The 16,205-nt window shown below is 42.2% G+C and overlaps 1 protein-coding gene across 1 annotated transcript in view; it reads right to left on the bottom strand.

Annotated features, from left to right (window-relative positions):
• Nucleotides 1–3,056: 3,056 nt before the first annotated feature.
• The window catches only part of Lamc1 (laminin subunit gamma 1), a 110,305-nt gene continuing 97,156 nt past the window's right edge, over nucleotides 3,057–16,205 (bottom strand). Inside the window, exons 19-28 of the mRNA XM_005319715.5 lie at nucleotides 15,909–16,114; nucleotides 15,433–15,512; nucleotides 14,661–14,798; nucleotides 13,646–13,790; nucleotides 12,664–12,813; nucleotides 12,296–12,410; nucleotides 11,145–11,344; nucleotides 9,962–10,120; nucleotides 7,662–7,761; nucleotides 3,057–5,964 (exon numbers count right to left, since the gene is read on the bottom strand). Coding sequence (XP_005319772.2) covers nucleotides 5,708–5,964; nucleotides 7,662–7,761; nucleotides 9,962–10,120; nucleotides 11,145–11,344; nucleotides 12,296–12,410; nucleotides 12,664–12,813; nucleotides 13,646–13,790; nucleotides 14,661–14,798; nucleotides 15,433–15,512; nucleotides 15,909–16,114 — 1,550 coding nt within the window. The 3' untranslated portion in view covers nucleotides 3,057–5,707. The remainder of the gene's footprint in view (nucleotides 5,965–7,661; nucleotides 7,762–9,961; nucleotides 10,121–11,144; nucleotides 11,345–12,295; nucleotides 12,411–12,663; nucleotides 12,814–13,645; nucleotides 13,791–14,660; nucleotides 14,799–15,432; nucleotides 15,513–15,908; nucleotides 16,115–16,205) is intronic.

Raw genomic sequence — 16,205 nt, 5'->3', positions numbered from 1 at the left:
CAAAATCATGAGAAGGAAGAAGACAACTACTGACACAGGGGTAGGATGCAGCAGCTTACCATGCTTTGAATTCCCTCATAGGTCAAACTGAGACCCTACTCAAATGAGATGCAAATGAAAAAAAATTATTAGGAGGGTGCTTTTTTTAAAAAAAAAAAAAAATCAAGCTAACTTGGTAGTACCACTCCTCCTTGAGTCCCTCAGCACTTAAAAAGGGCAGCTCATCTTAAATCTACGTGGCAAAACCGGCCAGGTGTGATCCTTTGAGCCAGCCCAACCGAGACAGGAGAGAGCAGACTGTCTGAGCTGAGAAGGGCAGCAAGTCGCAACACAAACTCTGACCACGCGGAACGTGTAATCATAGAAATCATAGCTGTGCCTCTTGAACCTTTATCCTGGATGCTGGCTCAGCAGCCGGGGACTTGTAATCTACTCTCGGACGGCACATCTCCCAGACAGATCTGTTCAGGGCTGGACTTGTGCTTGTTCGGCACTAACCCCCACTTAGAGGCCATGGTCAGGAGGAAAGAACCATGCCAGGAAAAAGTGGCTGGGGTCAACTACCCAGGAAAGTAAGGACAGTGAAGACTACATCCCAGAAGGTGGGCACTGAATAGTCCAAAAAGATTTGCACTAGAAAAATTTTTAACTCTAAAAAAACTAACATGTAACAGATTTGATGGTTGCAGAGGACCTTGGTATGGGGGCAGCTGGATGGTGAATATGCCAAGGGTTCATAGGATGGGCCCCAAAAACATTGGTCTGAGGTTCAAGTAGAGTATTTTTTGTTACTAGCCATGGTGAAAAAGACTTATGGAACAATGATGTAATAGATTACATTCCCGATCAAGGGCCTGATGCTTAATTTTCATGGAAATAAATATAAACTATATTGATACAGGCCATAAAATTAAGTAGTAATTTTATGGCCTGTATTAATTACTTATGGCCTATATTAATGACCAATGGGATAAAATAACTCATTGGCCGAAATTTACTGGCATCATTCCCAAAAGTTAGAAAAAAAGAAAGGGAATTAGTGCTATGACTTGGGATGGGCTACTGAAGGGTTGTGAGTACATCCCGCAGAGCTAGATAGCACAGGCCTCCCAGACCAGACTGCGCTAGCAGGATGCAGACTACATGGAAGTGTGGGCGTGTTCTGTGCCTTTGGATGCAGGTGGTTTTGCTTATCTTCCTGCAAACAAGTAGCCAGTCTGTGCTGAGGTGGGAGTACCGAGGGTGCAGAACGCTGTTGGGTGGAACTCTCTTCTCTCTGCTCACAGTAGGAAAAAAGAAACAGGCTTGGGATGAGGAAAGCCAATCCTCTTCACACTAGCTGAAGGACTGCTGTGTGCCTCTGGGCCCTGAGGATGCAAACAGGAGAAGCACAGACCCTGATCTTGGTGATGCAGCAAAGAGATGGGGGAAATACGGGTGAGGCCACCTGAACAATAATCCTAGGCCCAAGGGCCTTTTAGAAGAAGTGCAAGGCTAGGAGGGTGGTGACCCAGGAAGCTGACCCATTGCAACAGAGAAGGTGACACCCTGACTTGAGGCCATACTTGTCCTGAGAATGCTCTAGGAAGAAGAGTAAAAGCAAAGATACACATGTGACAGACAGCTTTCAAAATGTTAACAGGTTTCTCACATTTGAATTTTAAATCAGGGACTTTTTGGCTTTTCACTGGACCTTGGCAAACACTTCTTCTTTCTTCTTTTTTTGACTTCATCATTTAGAATTTCACTCATTAGTGTAGAAGGGGAATGGCCATTCTAGGAGGCCAATGCAAACACAGGCCACAGGCCTGGAGAGAGCTAATCTTTCCTTTGGGCTGGGCCCCTCTTCCTCTCAGGGAGGTGTCCGCAGCTTTCTCACCTCCTGACCCTACTGGGTACTGGGGCCTCCTTCCATCATCTCATTTTGAGTCTAATGGAAGTGGAGCTGGTTGAGTTCAGATTTATCAAGGGCTGGAATGTTTACTTGAGGAGTAAATTTGCAGGGAAATTTTGAATCAGATTATTAAAATTTAGTAGCAACTTTTGAGAAGCTGCTGTCCCTAAAATGACAAATGGGGAAGGAAAAACTTTTAGAAATTCCACTCCTAACTCTGACACAGTAAAGGATTTACATTTGCATCTCAGACCCTGCAATTGGGGGGGGGGGGAACCACCCAGGTAAAGAAGGGTAAAAAAAAACTAGTAACTAGTGCCCTCTAAAGCTTCCTCCCAGGAAGTCCGATTAGAGTGTTCAGGTTCTTCTTTACAGGTACCATAGCTGTAACAATTTATAAGATTGGGAAAGTGGCAAGGACGCACAGAGACCCAGGGCAATATGCAGAATATTGAAGAGCAAGGGGAAGGGCTCTGCAGGCCCGGAGCATTCCTGCTGTCTCTGGCTCCAAAATGCCTCCTTGAGTCTCGGGTCACTTCAGGCAGGTCCACCCTCCAGGAGGGTCGAGGTACGATGAGCTGCTCTGGGCCTGTTGGGGCAGCCCGCTACTTTTTCCTTTTATTCTGTCATAGGTTTGAGAGTGTTTCCAGTCTTCTAAAGAAACTGTCTTTAGCTGAACACATGTGTGCATGGAAAGGTGGAAAGACACATTTTACATGCATTTACTATTTCAGGACGCCTGTCATTAAACATAGATCTCAGTCATCATGTATTGAGTATTGAGACTAAACCAGGCGTCCAGTGAACTCCAGCCCGCAGGCCCCTGACCTGTTTTTGTGAGCAGTTTTACTGGAGTACAGCCAGGCTCATGTGCTGACATATGGCCTAGGGCTGCTTCTGTGCTACAAGACCGAAACTGAGGGGCTGCAACACAGACTGAATCTACAAGCCTAAAATACTTACAGTCTAGCTCTTTTACAGAGAAGTCTGCCAACTTAAGGACTATATTGAAGTATCCCAATTTAAAGAAGGTATATACAAAAAAAAAGTCTTAGATTGTTCTCAAGAAAAGAGTTCACCCAAAGACACAACGAATAGTTTTTCATTCATCAGATCTTTAAGAACATCTATATCCCCAGTACCACACTCAGGCCACACCAAATTGAGGGTTACAAATATTCAGATTTTATTATAAATAAAATACTGTTCTTTTTTTTTTTAAACATAAAAAATGCCAAGTGTTGCGTTTTTATTAACCACCCTGGAGAGCATGACTGTAGAGATTAAGGCAAACAGCTAAAGTGAAGGCACATACAAAAGGCCACAGTTGGAATCAAAAGGGAAAATTCCAGGGAAAAATAACAGTTTCTATCCCCTGTGACACCCAGCAATCTGCAGCAGCCATCTGTCCGTTTCATAAGACAAAGACAACTGCAGCGATACAATAAAATAATGGCTATATTGCAGGAGTGGAATTAAGGTATTGTCTTGTAAAGAACTTTCATTTTAAAAATAAAATTCTGTTTAAAAATATACCACACAGATGGAGGAGAAAACCTCTCAAACAAACCAAAACAACAACAACAAAACCCCACCATGGCCTAAGACTTGCTGGAGTGAACCTGTCCCAATTGTCCTTTCAGTCCTTTCCCTGCAACTGTGACCAAGATGCACAGGTGAAGTTGTGGCCACTTAATAAGAGGAACCAGCCGGGAACCACTGATGGGAAAACCTGGCAAGAAGGGGCCATCCCTCCGTGGTAACAGAATGGGCAGAGGAGAGCAAGAGTGAAAGCGTGGGCAGGCCCAGTCAGGACCTTATGGGGGAGTGTGGTACACCCCAAGGAGACAGAAACAGGAAATGGGACCAAGAAGTGTGCACACCACCCCTTCCGCCTCCCCATCAGCAGCACGGCCCCAGATGCCCTCCAAAGCCCGTCATAACGCACTCCCTTATCAATGCCTTGCTAGAAAGGGCATTTCTAGCTCATCCCTGGCTAACTAGATCCCCCTTGGCAAACTTTCCTGATCCCATGCATACTGGAACGGGCATTAAGAACAGTGCGGGGTCCTGGGGATGCCGTGGAGGAGGCCTGACTCCCTCTATGGAGGAAAGCGTGCTGATGTCCATGTTAGACAACGGACAAGCTGCAAACACGAGGCGGAGAGCAGCGTCTGGGACACAAATACAACCCAAGGAAGTCTAGATGGAAGGAGAGGCGGCAAGGCAGGAATGACAGGCCGGTGAAGAGGAAAAAACTGAGCCAAGATGTGAACAGACAGTGCTGTTCTAGAAACAGGACCAAGCATATTTACATAAATTCCTTACTCTATAATCATGATAAACGAAAAAAATTCACACAAAAATATAAATTTGAAATAATTAATAGCACCAGTGTGTCAGATAATAGTTTCTTTCCCCCCGCTACACAAAGTACAAAGTTGCATAGTGTTAAAGGCTATATGTGAATCTCAAAGGCAGGTTGGTAGGAGGGAGGGGGGCGTGGTAGGGAACTGTCACACTGTGGTCTTAGAAAACCACAAAGCTGAGGACCGAAGGCTGAGAAGCCCACTAGGAAACTCCACACAAGGTTCTCCCCTCTACATCCAGAGGGGAGGTCTACAGTGGGTGAATCACAAAGTGCAGGAACTAGGGTATTGGCTGCTGCATGAAACAGTGCAAGCATTTGCCACCAGGATTTGGCAGACAACAATGTGTTCTGAGGAATTCCAGAAGGCGGAAAAAGAAGAAGACTGGAGCTAAGGGTCAAATGTTCCATCTCTCTCCAAAAGAAGGAAAAAACATGCACACGTGAGGTCCCGACACTATAGTTTCCACCTACGTTTCATCCCTCTGCTAGAAAAGACTAGGATGAGGAGGTTGTTCTTGTGTTTGTCAAGATCTTAGGGACCAAGTGCTGTCTGACAGGTATTTTAACACTAGTTCCAAGAGTAACATACTAAAATAGCTCTGGGATGTTTGATTTTGAAAGAAACTTTAGTGGTTATCATCTCCCTGTTTCTTCAGAGTAAGGTCCATTTATAAGAATATCAGAAGAGGTCTACTGGTCTAGTGGTGAGTGCAAGCTGCCCATCCAGATTTAAATTATCAGCTGCCCAAAGATCTGAAAAAAAGCTTATCTTCCTAGTCAATTATTAACATAAGAGAAAATCTTCAGCCTTGTCAGCCACGTTCTCCTGGAGACTCTCATAAATAACTATACCCTGACCCATGGATGGCTCAGTTCCTAAACTTAAACAGCGAGCAGGACTGATGGATGGCTACCCACATTCTAAATGACCAGTCCCTTTGGCACAGGATATTTATTGCCTTTTGCTTACAAGGAGGAGGTCAGAAGATGCAGACGCACTTTCTTCATCCGTGGACTGGGTATACTGGCCATCACAATGCTACAACTAGTAGCCAGACTTCTCCTTCATAGAAACAAGAGTACCGAGACTGAGGAGCTCTGCTGGTGTCGATGCAAGAGGGGAGGGATGCTGCCCTGGCATTCGAGCACTCACAGGACATCAGTGCAGGATATCTCGTCCTCCTGCAAACTGGAAGGGAAAATGTGGGTAAGGTAGCAACAGGAGTGGAAGAGAGACTTTATTAGATAGAACCCTTTGTTCCCAGTTCAGGATGTTTTAATTGCTTCTCTTTAAACTCTGTGACTTTTCCTGGTTCAAAAGGACAGTGATGAAGAGCAGCAGAGAAGTGGGGGTCTGAAAAATGTAATCTTTGTGTCAAGGCACTCTGTGGCCTCACAAATGGTCCCCCAGCAGGGGATGCTGTCTTCTAGCCCTCTCGATGCTAGGGCTTCTCGATGGACGGGGTGTTGAAGCAGCCGGACGGTAAGGTCTTCTTGATATCCTCCAGGTTGTGGATGTCCTTCAAGATTTCCTCGATATCACGGGTGTAGTCCATGATGGCAGCCTCCTGCTTCCTGGCTTCATTCTCCAGGTCGGACACTTTCCTGTCAAGGTCACTGGCCTTCATTTCGTCTTTGGCTTTGTTCAGGGTACCTTCAATCTCATTGAGCTTGTTCAGGTCCACTGTGTCCAGCTGACCTAAAGGGCCAGAAAGCATAGAGAAGAGTACAGACACCTTCAGCAAGACCTAGAACCTCACTCGGGTACCTCCGGGAGCCTTTCTCAGCATTAACCCAGCAGCTGCCACCACACCATGGTGGCCCTGACCTGCGGGTCATCATTGTGTACAAGGGCACAGACACTGCAAGCCAAGCACAAACACTGACCTGGCCCAGCAGAGGTGGGTCAGAACTCATATAAGATATTGGGCCAGAAGCTTTTTTCTGAGAAGACAGTTCTTTGCAGAACATTTTCTCAATGCACAGCTACAGTGTTCTGTACCCTACACTCCAAGTGTGGTTCGGAAGGTCACCTGGTAACATTTAATGCCCTTTCCAGGTTTCTACAGGTAGTCTGTGTGTCATTTTAGTGCCATCTGAAGAATGCAAAAATTCCAAGGCAGGGAGAGCCTGAGCCCTCAAACTCCTAGATTCCAGGGAGGATGGGCTGGCTGGCTGGGGCACTGTCTGCTTTTGGGAACTGGACACTGTTGGGAACCTTCCTATGGAAAATGGCCAAGGCTGAAATGCTGACATAATTTCACCAAAGCCTCACTTTGAATGAAGCAAGAAAAAGAAGGCTCTGTAACAAATGAAAGCAGATACAAGTGACAGCACTTCAGGCATATTCCAGCTGATCAAGTTCGCATAAGACCATTTACCTCAGTGATTCTCAGATATTAAATAATTTGCCCAAGTATGTATAACCTATTGGCCACAAAGCAAAGATTCTGACCCAAGTCTGACTAATTTTAAAGTCCAGCTCTTTCTTCCACGAACATCTCTCTCTTCTAGCTAACTTTCATTTTAAACCCACCAGCTGGCACATTATTTATTATTCTTGACATTTGAGACATTAAAAAAAAATTCTCCCTCAAAGGGAAAAAAACAAAAACAAAAAACAAAACAAACAGCACCAAACAAAACACACCAATCTGTAAAGGCTAGCAAATTAAAATACAATGCCTCACTCTGAAGAGTCCAGACTAGAGTACTGCCACCTTGTAATAGAATTTGGTGACAAAAGTACATCTGCTCCCTACCAAGATGGGAACAAGGTTTCCATATGCTTATCTTTCCTTAACAAATCAAGTTTTTCTCTCTCTTTTGGCATAAAATAATTGTGCTTTAGTCGGCAAATGAACAGAATTCCCGGCAATGAAGTCATGCCCAGTTTAAAGTATTCTTTTATTTTATCACTGAAATTCTTTTAAAATTCCTCAAAGACATTCTGCTAATGGAATGAGCTAAGAAAAAAAAAATACTGATTAATTGCCCCATGAACCTGGACCAAAAATGAACCCTACAAGCTGGCAGTGTCTCTTCAAAATTTAAAGACAATCCCCAGACTGTACTGTTTTCTTTGGATTAAGGTCCACAGAATGCACCTAGTAAGCACTAGTGGATTAATACATCTGAGTCATAATTCATTTTGCTCATTAAAGTTGATGAACATGTGAATATTATAATTAATAATTCAGGTTGCTCTTAAAGGTTCCCTTGTGTAAGACACATACTTATTTTATATGGCACTTTTAAATAAGTAAGAACTAGAAGAAATATTCATAATTCAATGGGTGACTTTAAAGGGATTCTGCCTTTGAGTGAACGATATCCAATCCCAGGTACAGTGTGACTTATTCACACAGAAGAAAAGGACCGCGCGTGGTCACTTACCCAGTTGCTCCAAGAGGTCGTTGATCATGTTGAGGAGGCTGTTCACTGAGTTTTTGGCCTTTCTGGCATTGATCTCAGCTTCCTGAGCAGCCTGGGAAGCCTGCAGAGGAAAAGGATAAGCCATACAAACAGCTCTGACGCTGTTTTCATCTTTTTTGGGTATATTCTGTTGGCCCAGTGAGCCAATAAATCAAATTTTCAGATGCTTTCCCCTTCTCTGATCATGAAATCAAATGACCTCTCACTGCAGGTTTTTGCTTTCCTGGGGCCACATCTTCAGGTTGAGGGTACTGCTAGTTCTACCCCATGGAATCATCACCAAGAGGCAGTCAGCATGCCTACACTCGTATTTGTATTAAACAACAACAACAACAAAAACATCACTTATATTATCTTCTCTTCTCAGGTTCTCGCTTGAGAACACAGGAAGGTGTATTCATTATAAAACCCATCACACAGAACAAGTTATTTTTTAAGGGTGAGAATAAAAACTTCATTTTAGAACCAAAACATGTCCTTCAGGGCACTTTTAGGGACTTGATTATTAGAAACTAACATTTTCATTAGCAACTGAAGCTTTTCTGTAAATTCCCCCTCAATCTGCAGCCACCCAGCCACAGCCACACACTCCCACGCTCATTTACTGGGACAATACAATTTACATCTTCAAAACCAACCAAACGTTGATATTTGGGAAAATTCCATGAAACCTGAACAAATACACTGAGCATGAGTCACAGGAAATAACAGTGGAAGAGGAAGTGTCTCAATATCAGAAAACAGATGCTCTCACAAATAAATCTAGTCAAGATAGAAATGAGTAGCTCAGAGCTCCCTGGTTCACTTTTCATAGTCTTCAGGGTTGAAGTATTAAAACACTTTGGGATCCATACAATGTGAAAATTTTAAACAGAAAAAGAAAGCAGGGCAAAAACCCTCCACAAACACATGATTAATCTCTGCTCCGAGGGCAGCTGTTCTCACTGAGCCGCACAGGCTTTTCTGAATGTGCTTGAAAGAGACAGGACCCTGCTGTGGCCACCAAGAGCAATCGCACTGCATCTGTCCCATGGGCTGCAGCCTCCTCTCTCAGGAGCCACCTCAACCTTCAAGCTTCTGCTTTACAAAATATGGTTACAGACCCAAACAATACTGGCTAAGTGCTGGCCTTTCAGACTTGATAGGAACACAGCGGGATAGTGTACGTGAGGGTTGTTTATGTTACTCAGAAGTTATTTACCAAAAGTAACAAAAGATGGATCTTCTTTCTATTCTTTAAACTAAATCCATACCCTTTTCTGAAAATGTAGTGTCTCTACGACCAGATTAAAAATGAAATCACTGACTCTCAGCACATTATGAGAAACCCCTAATTTTACCACATGGGAATTTCCACTTGAGCCACTCTGTCTCACAGAAAATTAAAACAATCCAAACAAAAAAGGAAAAAGTATAATAAAATCAGGTGTTTCCACAGAGATGCTTCCTGTTACCAATTCTTCAGGACTTATGTTCCTCCTTCCTACCCCAAGGTGAAAATGACCCACAGTGAGAGGCCCTGTTTTTCTTTAGCATCAGTGAAAGAAAGAGTTCCTTCCTTATACAGAAAGTATATAAGTCAACAAGTTCCTGAATATCATTACTGTGACTGCTACAGTCAACTGGGCTGGAATATTCCCACTCTGTGTCTTAAAGTCTTCCTGAAGCAAAATACAGCACAGAACAGAAAAATGGACCCTAATTCTTCCTTGTTCCTTGGGCCATGTGTTCATAAATCAGTTTTGTTTCCAATGGTCTTATGTACACACGTCCTTACAAAAAATAAAAAAGTTAAACTGAACATGAAGCTGGTGTGTTTTGCTGGGGTGATGGTAAATGCTACCTTCAAATTTTCTTATACGAAAGAAATTGATCTTTGCCTCCAGGGAGCCAGCCATGGCAAGGACTAGGAAGGGAACTGACTTTTCATTGCATTCCCTTTTATCCCTTTTGATTTTATACCACTTATGCATTACTCAATCAAAAATATAGACATTTTAAATGTCCTAAAACCCCAAGTTGTTAAACAAAGTTTTGTTTTTAATTAAGAGCAGTTTTGGGACAGGACCATTGTGCAACAGAAGTCCTGGCAGAAGATCCAAATTCTTTGTCTTCTATGTAAGCTACTAACCCAATTCTTGACCAGCAGATGCAATGAAAAACAGACTCTGTATCAAAGACTCTTCCCCTCGAGATGGGGATCTTTACTATTGAACACCCTTCAACTCTCTACCCACTCACAAGCATGCCAAGCCTCTTACCATCCCTGCCATCATCATGTCCTGGTCGGCATCATCTTGTTTTCTCTTCAGCTCTCTCTCTGCTTCCTGTAGCTGCCTCAACATACCGTTCACCTCGTTATCCAGATCTGTAACTTCTGCAAAAGTCCTTTCAGCTTCTGCCTTGGTGCTGGTAGCATTCTAGGCACAAGATAAGCAAATTGCTAATTTTTAAAAGCCTTCCCTTATCCGAAGTATGGCCCCACTCCTTTTATAATTTGTAAAATATTTCAAAAATATAATTCAGAAAGAATAGCACAGTGATTTCTACCAAGGCTTCTACTGTATCACCTAATAACAGTTATTAAGAAAAACATGAATACTTAACAAAACAGCATTTTAAATTTTATAAAGTGCCTTTCTTTGCATTCTTTTTTTCAGTTTCTGAAGTTCCCTGTTACTGCTATTTTTAGTGGAGGTCACAGAGCTAGCAAATGATAAACATTTTATAGAGTACATTTCTAACCACACCAGGTCAATTAGACTCTTTCCCTTGGATACATTTTAAATTCAAAGCTAGCCTGATTCTTCTTGGCAGTTGATCATTGTACAAAAAGGCCTCCATCCTGAAATATGAGTACATTATAAACATTCTTAATTAAAAATCTTCTAACTGTTCTAGAGAAACTAAGACATTTATGTGACCTGAGTTTTAGAACCAGCTCCAATCTTGCCTTTAGAGAGGATAAAGCCAGCAGAGAGAAATCACTGTTATGAATATAAAGGATCCCAGTGCAGCAGCTACGGAAAGTCTATACAGGGGGACTTGGGAATGGCGATGTGCTCGAAAGGGGCAGGAAAGCTGTGTTCATACAGCACTCTACGGAACAGTGAGAAAGATGTCACCTGTCCGGGTTCAGGAAGTATGTATGTCTGGGAAGTGCGGAATTTTTTGTAGATGGGCTCCAAAGCCCTCAGCAGCTGTCCCACTTGAGCAATTTGGATTCCACACTGATTTACTATAGAAACTTTAAAGGGACCTTTTTACTGATTCTTCCTTTTCAAACAACATAGTTACCTACTCTAAAGCCTAGTTAAAAAATAAAATAGGGATGGGTCAGGACAGATTTGCTGGAGCTGAGAAAAGACTCTGCACAGGCCTGAGGGCCTGGACAGTGGCTGGAGAAGGTGTGAGGGGCTATTCTGGCAAGGAGGAAGTGCACACCTGCTGGACGGCGCTGGCGATTCTCTCAGCCTCGTGGGCCTTGTTCTTGGCCTCGGTGGCATCTGCTGCTGCATTGCCCAACGCCAGCTGTGCTTCCCTCGTCTTCTCATTGGCTTCCGCGATGGTCTGGTTGATGGCGGGAATCCTCCTCAGTGCCTCCTCTGCAGCTGTCTTGTTATCATTCACGCGTCTATCAAAATCTAAAAGGAGTTCAGAGAAAGCATCAGAACGCAACTCCCAACAAGCAAAAAGGAATTTTTCAGGGACCTGCAATTATTTCACAAGCAATAAAAATCAGGAAAAAAATGAAAGAACGGCTTGAGTTGAAATCTTACAAAGCCAAGTACATGCACATCTCTACATAGGTTTCCCAAGAAAAGTTGTAAGGATGTGCACCTGTTTCTGGAAAGAGAATTCTCACTTGAAAATCTGTTTTGATGCAGAGTGTTTAGCATACCATTGCTACCACCCTGGTGATTTTACTGTCAGGACAACTGAGCTAAGAGTTCTGAGTACCTGTGACGCAGGTGTACTACTTTTAAAAATAAGAAAAAAGGATGACTAAAGAGGTTAACGTGTAGAGCAGGACTCGAACCCAGACCTACAGACGCCACACCAAACCCCATACTTACAACTATTATCCTATAAATCTTCCTTATTGAACCTATAATTTTTATCAGTAGAGAATCCATTGCTATGCAGTAAATTGGGCATATTTCTTTTCTATCCAGAATGAAGAATGAGATGTCAGAGAAAATGAAAGATGACAGCCTTCATTTACCAACATGGGTCAGCTAAAAAGGCAGAACTTGGTTATCAAGTGAGTCATTCTCATGAAAATGAGAATTTTCATTCTCAAGAAAATGCTTTTTGTTTGTTTCTAAACTGAAGTGTGCAGGGGTAAAATGACATGAGCATTGGGATTTTTCTTGGAAACACTTCAGCATAAAAAAGTAGTGTGTCAGAGATGAACTAAGTGTGGTGACAACTATGGCGACTGCTGAATCTAGGTGATGAGTAGATGGGACTCACTATGCTACTGTCTTTCATTCTGCATGTTTCCAGAGATTATCATTCTAAGAACTGAAGGAATGAAATGGCCCAAGTGGAAGAAATGTCCCAAGAGCCCCATCATGCATGACCTCTCATACCTTTCAGGTTGTTGAGAATGTCATTGGCTTCTTGTAAGGTATTTCGTCCTTTTTTAGCAGCTTCTTCAGCAAGAGCCTTGGCAGCATCCGCTCGGGCCAGGAGTTGATCGGCAGTCTGAAAATGCAAGGCATATCAGAGGACAACCTGCCAAAGCCACCCCTTCCCTCTACTAGCAGACAAGGCGCCTCAAAGCTTCTGTCCTGAGACGTTGCAGCATAGGGCATGCTAGCCGCCAGCTGGGACCAAGAAGAAGGTCCTGCACTGAACACTTTATGGTTTGCTACCTCTGCTGCTGTTGGACTCAGATGACACCTGGAATGTTACAATGTTGCCTCCAGAAATGAAGCAACCTACAAATCAAACTGACCTGCTGTTCAATTTTTCCATTCTCCAGAAGGTTTTTTACTTCAAGCTCCTTCCCTCTCATGTCTTCTCTGAGGTCTTCATAATCCTTTAACTTCTGGTCAATCAGACGTTCCAGGTCTGCAGCTTCTTTCTTTATTTTATTTGCTTCATTCTGTGAAAAGCAAGGAAGATGACTTAAGTGATATTTTTAGAAGAACAGCCCAAGTCAAGATTTTGTCAACCTTTTTAAAATTTAAAATGAGACACACTTTTCACCTAGTGAAATTCACAGTGCTTACATAGTTTCATGAGTTTTGACAGATGTAGTTACCTGTGTAGAAACACCTCAATAAAGATACAAAATGTTTCCATCACCCAAAGAAGTTCCTTTGCACCCCTTCCCAGCCCCTCCACCTGTCCCTCCCTACTATGGCCACTGTTCCAATATCCTCACACATTCATCAAATTTTGTGTGCACAGACAAGAGAGTACATGTATGGCTGCAGAGATCTAAACCTTCAGCTGTCAAGTCAACACCTCATATACAGAAAGAGAAACAGTGAATTTCAAGTTCAATGTAAAACACATGAGAAAGCATGATTAGAACACAGATATGAAATAAATACTGTCAATTCCCAAATACCTTTCATGCCCAGAGCATCCTGACAAAGTGCTTTCATTAAACCATTACCTTTTGTTGCTCCTCATATCTCCATTAGACAGTGCCTGGGAGGAAGGGTCTAGGCATATGGTGCTTTAAGTAACTGAAATGTGCTATAATTTATATTTATATGAAAGATATAGGATGCTTATTCATATCACTAAAGTAGTCTGCTATTAAACATTTATAATCAGAAGACTCTTCACCTTGATAAGATCTATTAGTGCACTTAAAATAGAACTTAGCTGTACTGGTGAGTCAGGGCTGAGGAGGGAGGAGTAGGGCAGTCACAGGCTCTTCTACAGACTAGAGGGGACAGCACTGGCAACCACGTCATGCGTACCTCCAGAGCCTCTGAGTCCACGGGAGCTAGCTGAGCCACACTGGCGTAGATCTCCACAGCTTTGTCTCCAGCACGCTTGGCCTCCTCATGGACTCGGGCTGCTTGCTTTTCTAGATCCTGTGAGATGTTCTTTGCTTGTTCATACCTAAGGAACAAATTATGAAATTTAATAAAAACAGCTCTTTTTTGCATTTTAATGTTAACCAGATTCAACCCAGTTTACACCACCAGGATATCATTCCCAAAACCTCAAAGGAAATGCTACATTAAAAATGCTCTCATTTTAATGCCAACGTTTAGCTAAAATTTAATTTTGTCATTACTTTCTATTTATAACAGAGTTCCTATAAACAGTTTGAGTATTCCTAATCCCCAAATCCATAATTCTCCAAAATCAAACCTTCTGAGCACCAACATAACCTAATAACATAACAAATGAAAAGCTTCACACCTGACTTAATGTGATGGGTGACAGTCAAAATGCAGGCACACTGAAAATATGTATGACATTTCAGGCTATGTGTATGAAGTGTATATGAACATAAATGAATTCTGTGTTTAGGTTTGGGTCCCAGTCACAAGTATGTCATTATGTAACTGCAAATATTCCACAATATAAAATAATCCAAAATTCAAAACACTCTGGTCCCAAGCATTTCAGATGTGATTCTCAAACTTGTACTTTCTTATTTAAGACCCCTTTAAAGATCTACAAGTATATTCTATTTGCTTTATTACATTTTATCCCTTCTTTTTCCAGTTAGTATGTAGAATTTTAAGTATCATGACTAGTCTTATTATCATTCTCTACAGTTACATTAATTGGATCAAACAAAATCTTTGTGGCTGCACATCCCCTGCTTTAATTACTCTGCCATTTCAAAAGCTCAATTAACAAAAGAAATCTTACTGCATGAATGCACATCCTGAATCCAAAGCATTTAATTCCTCATTGAATTGGTGTTATTTACAAGAATATTTGAGGGTCTGAAAGCCACTGTTAAATTATACTCACTTCCTATTAAGCTCTTCAATCTCGACTGCTGTCTGATTTTCTCCTGCCAGTGTTCTCAAAAGCAGATTATATGCCTCAGTTGATGTATCATTGGCTGTTTTTGCTACTCGTACAATGTCATCAGCTTCTTGTTTATGGCTAGACACATAAGAGAGAGAGAAAAAAATCAACCACAGAAGAGACCATCTGACAGGAAAAGAAGTAAAATTTGGGTAATGCTTATTTGATTATATATACATACCCTAATGTGGGTTGAGATCTCCAAATATTGGAAAATCCCATTCATTTGGAATTTTACAATCATTTCAGTGGGGCTAAGTTTACAAAAAGTGTTCTATAAATTGAAAAATGCAGGGGGGGGGAGAGTATTTCCCAAGATGAATTAATGATATAAAATTTATAGGGACAGTAAAGGGAGGTACGGGGAGCAAACATTTTCTACTGAGATATGAAAATAAAGCATTTTTGTTGTAAAGTTAACATGAAAAGAATTTAAAAATTGAATTCTACTGAGCTGCTTAGACTCTGAAGTTAAAAATCTAAAAAAGTATGTTTTTTTGAGATATGCAAATATAATCTTGCTACAAACCGTTGTATTCTAACTCTTCCAAGTGACCACTCTAATTTCAAAGTAGAAAGAAGAAGATGGTACACAGAGCTGCTGACATCTCAGAAGGGAAAGTAAGTCTTTCAGAGGGACCCATCTGAGGGGTGGTTCAGAACACCCAGCTACACCCTGGGAAGCTACACCTTAACCACTAAACAGAATTACCGTTCAGCCAGCTTTCGGGCCTCTTCTGCCAGAAGAGTCATGTTGTTTGGATCCCCTGTAGACTCCGGCTGAATGATTGACTGAAGAGGAAAAAAAGCATTTATTCTCAAAGGACTGAAGTGCTTAAATTTCAGAAAGCAAGTGTCAAAACTAAATTTTTGTTAGTGTTAGAGAGAAAAAAGACTAGTTCTTATTTTCAGAGATCTTTATTAAATGATTTTACAAATGATTTCTATTTTCAGCAAAGGAAGATTAAACTGCCAGTGGCAGAGAAAGAATAAAGTGAGAGGAAACACAGGTGTCCCTTGTTTTTACCCAGTGGGTACTGTCTCACGACAAGGAGGGACATGGCTTTCTGGCTCGGGGGAGCAGCAGGGGAGGAGCTGAAGAACGCATCACTGCCCCTAACACACTTGCCACAGTTTTCCAAAGGGCTCCCCAATCTGCCCTCCACCCCTACCTTCCTACACACTCACCACATTGGCAGCTGCAATTTTTGCTTTCTCAAGTTCTCTGGAGGCAATTTCAATCAGCCGCTCCGTGCTCTCCACTCGGGCCCGTGCTTGTTCAGCCAAATTTCCAGTCTCCTGGATGGTGTTCCGGATGTTCTGCAAACGGCCGATTTGGCTATGCAGAGTGTTATTCACCCTCTGAAGGCGATCCATCAAGTTCTGGTCCACATCTGTAATGGTATTGCAGAAGAGACGCCATCAATGATCTGAAGTGGGCATGATGTCTCACGAGAAAACTGAGGCACTGTGTATCTTGACCCT

This window comes from Ictidomys tridecemlineatus, chromosome 10 (genome assembly GCF_052094955.1).
Source record: "Ictidomys tridecemlineatus isolate mIctTri1 chromosome 10, mIctTri1.hap1, whole genome shotgun sequence".
Taxonomy (NCBI): domain Eukaryota; kingdom Metazoa; phylum Chordata; class Mammalia; order Rodentia; family Sciuridae; genus Ictidomys; species Ictidomys tridecemlineatus.
The sequence above is the reverse complement of the archived record's forward strand: the minus strand, read 5'-3'. Positions and strand labels throughout refer to the sequence as shown.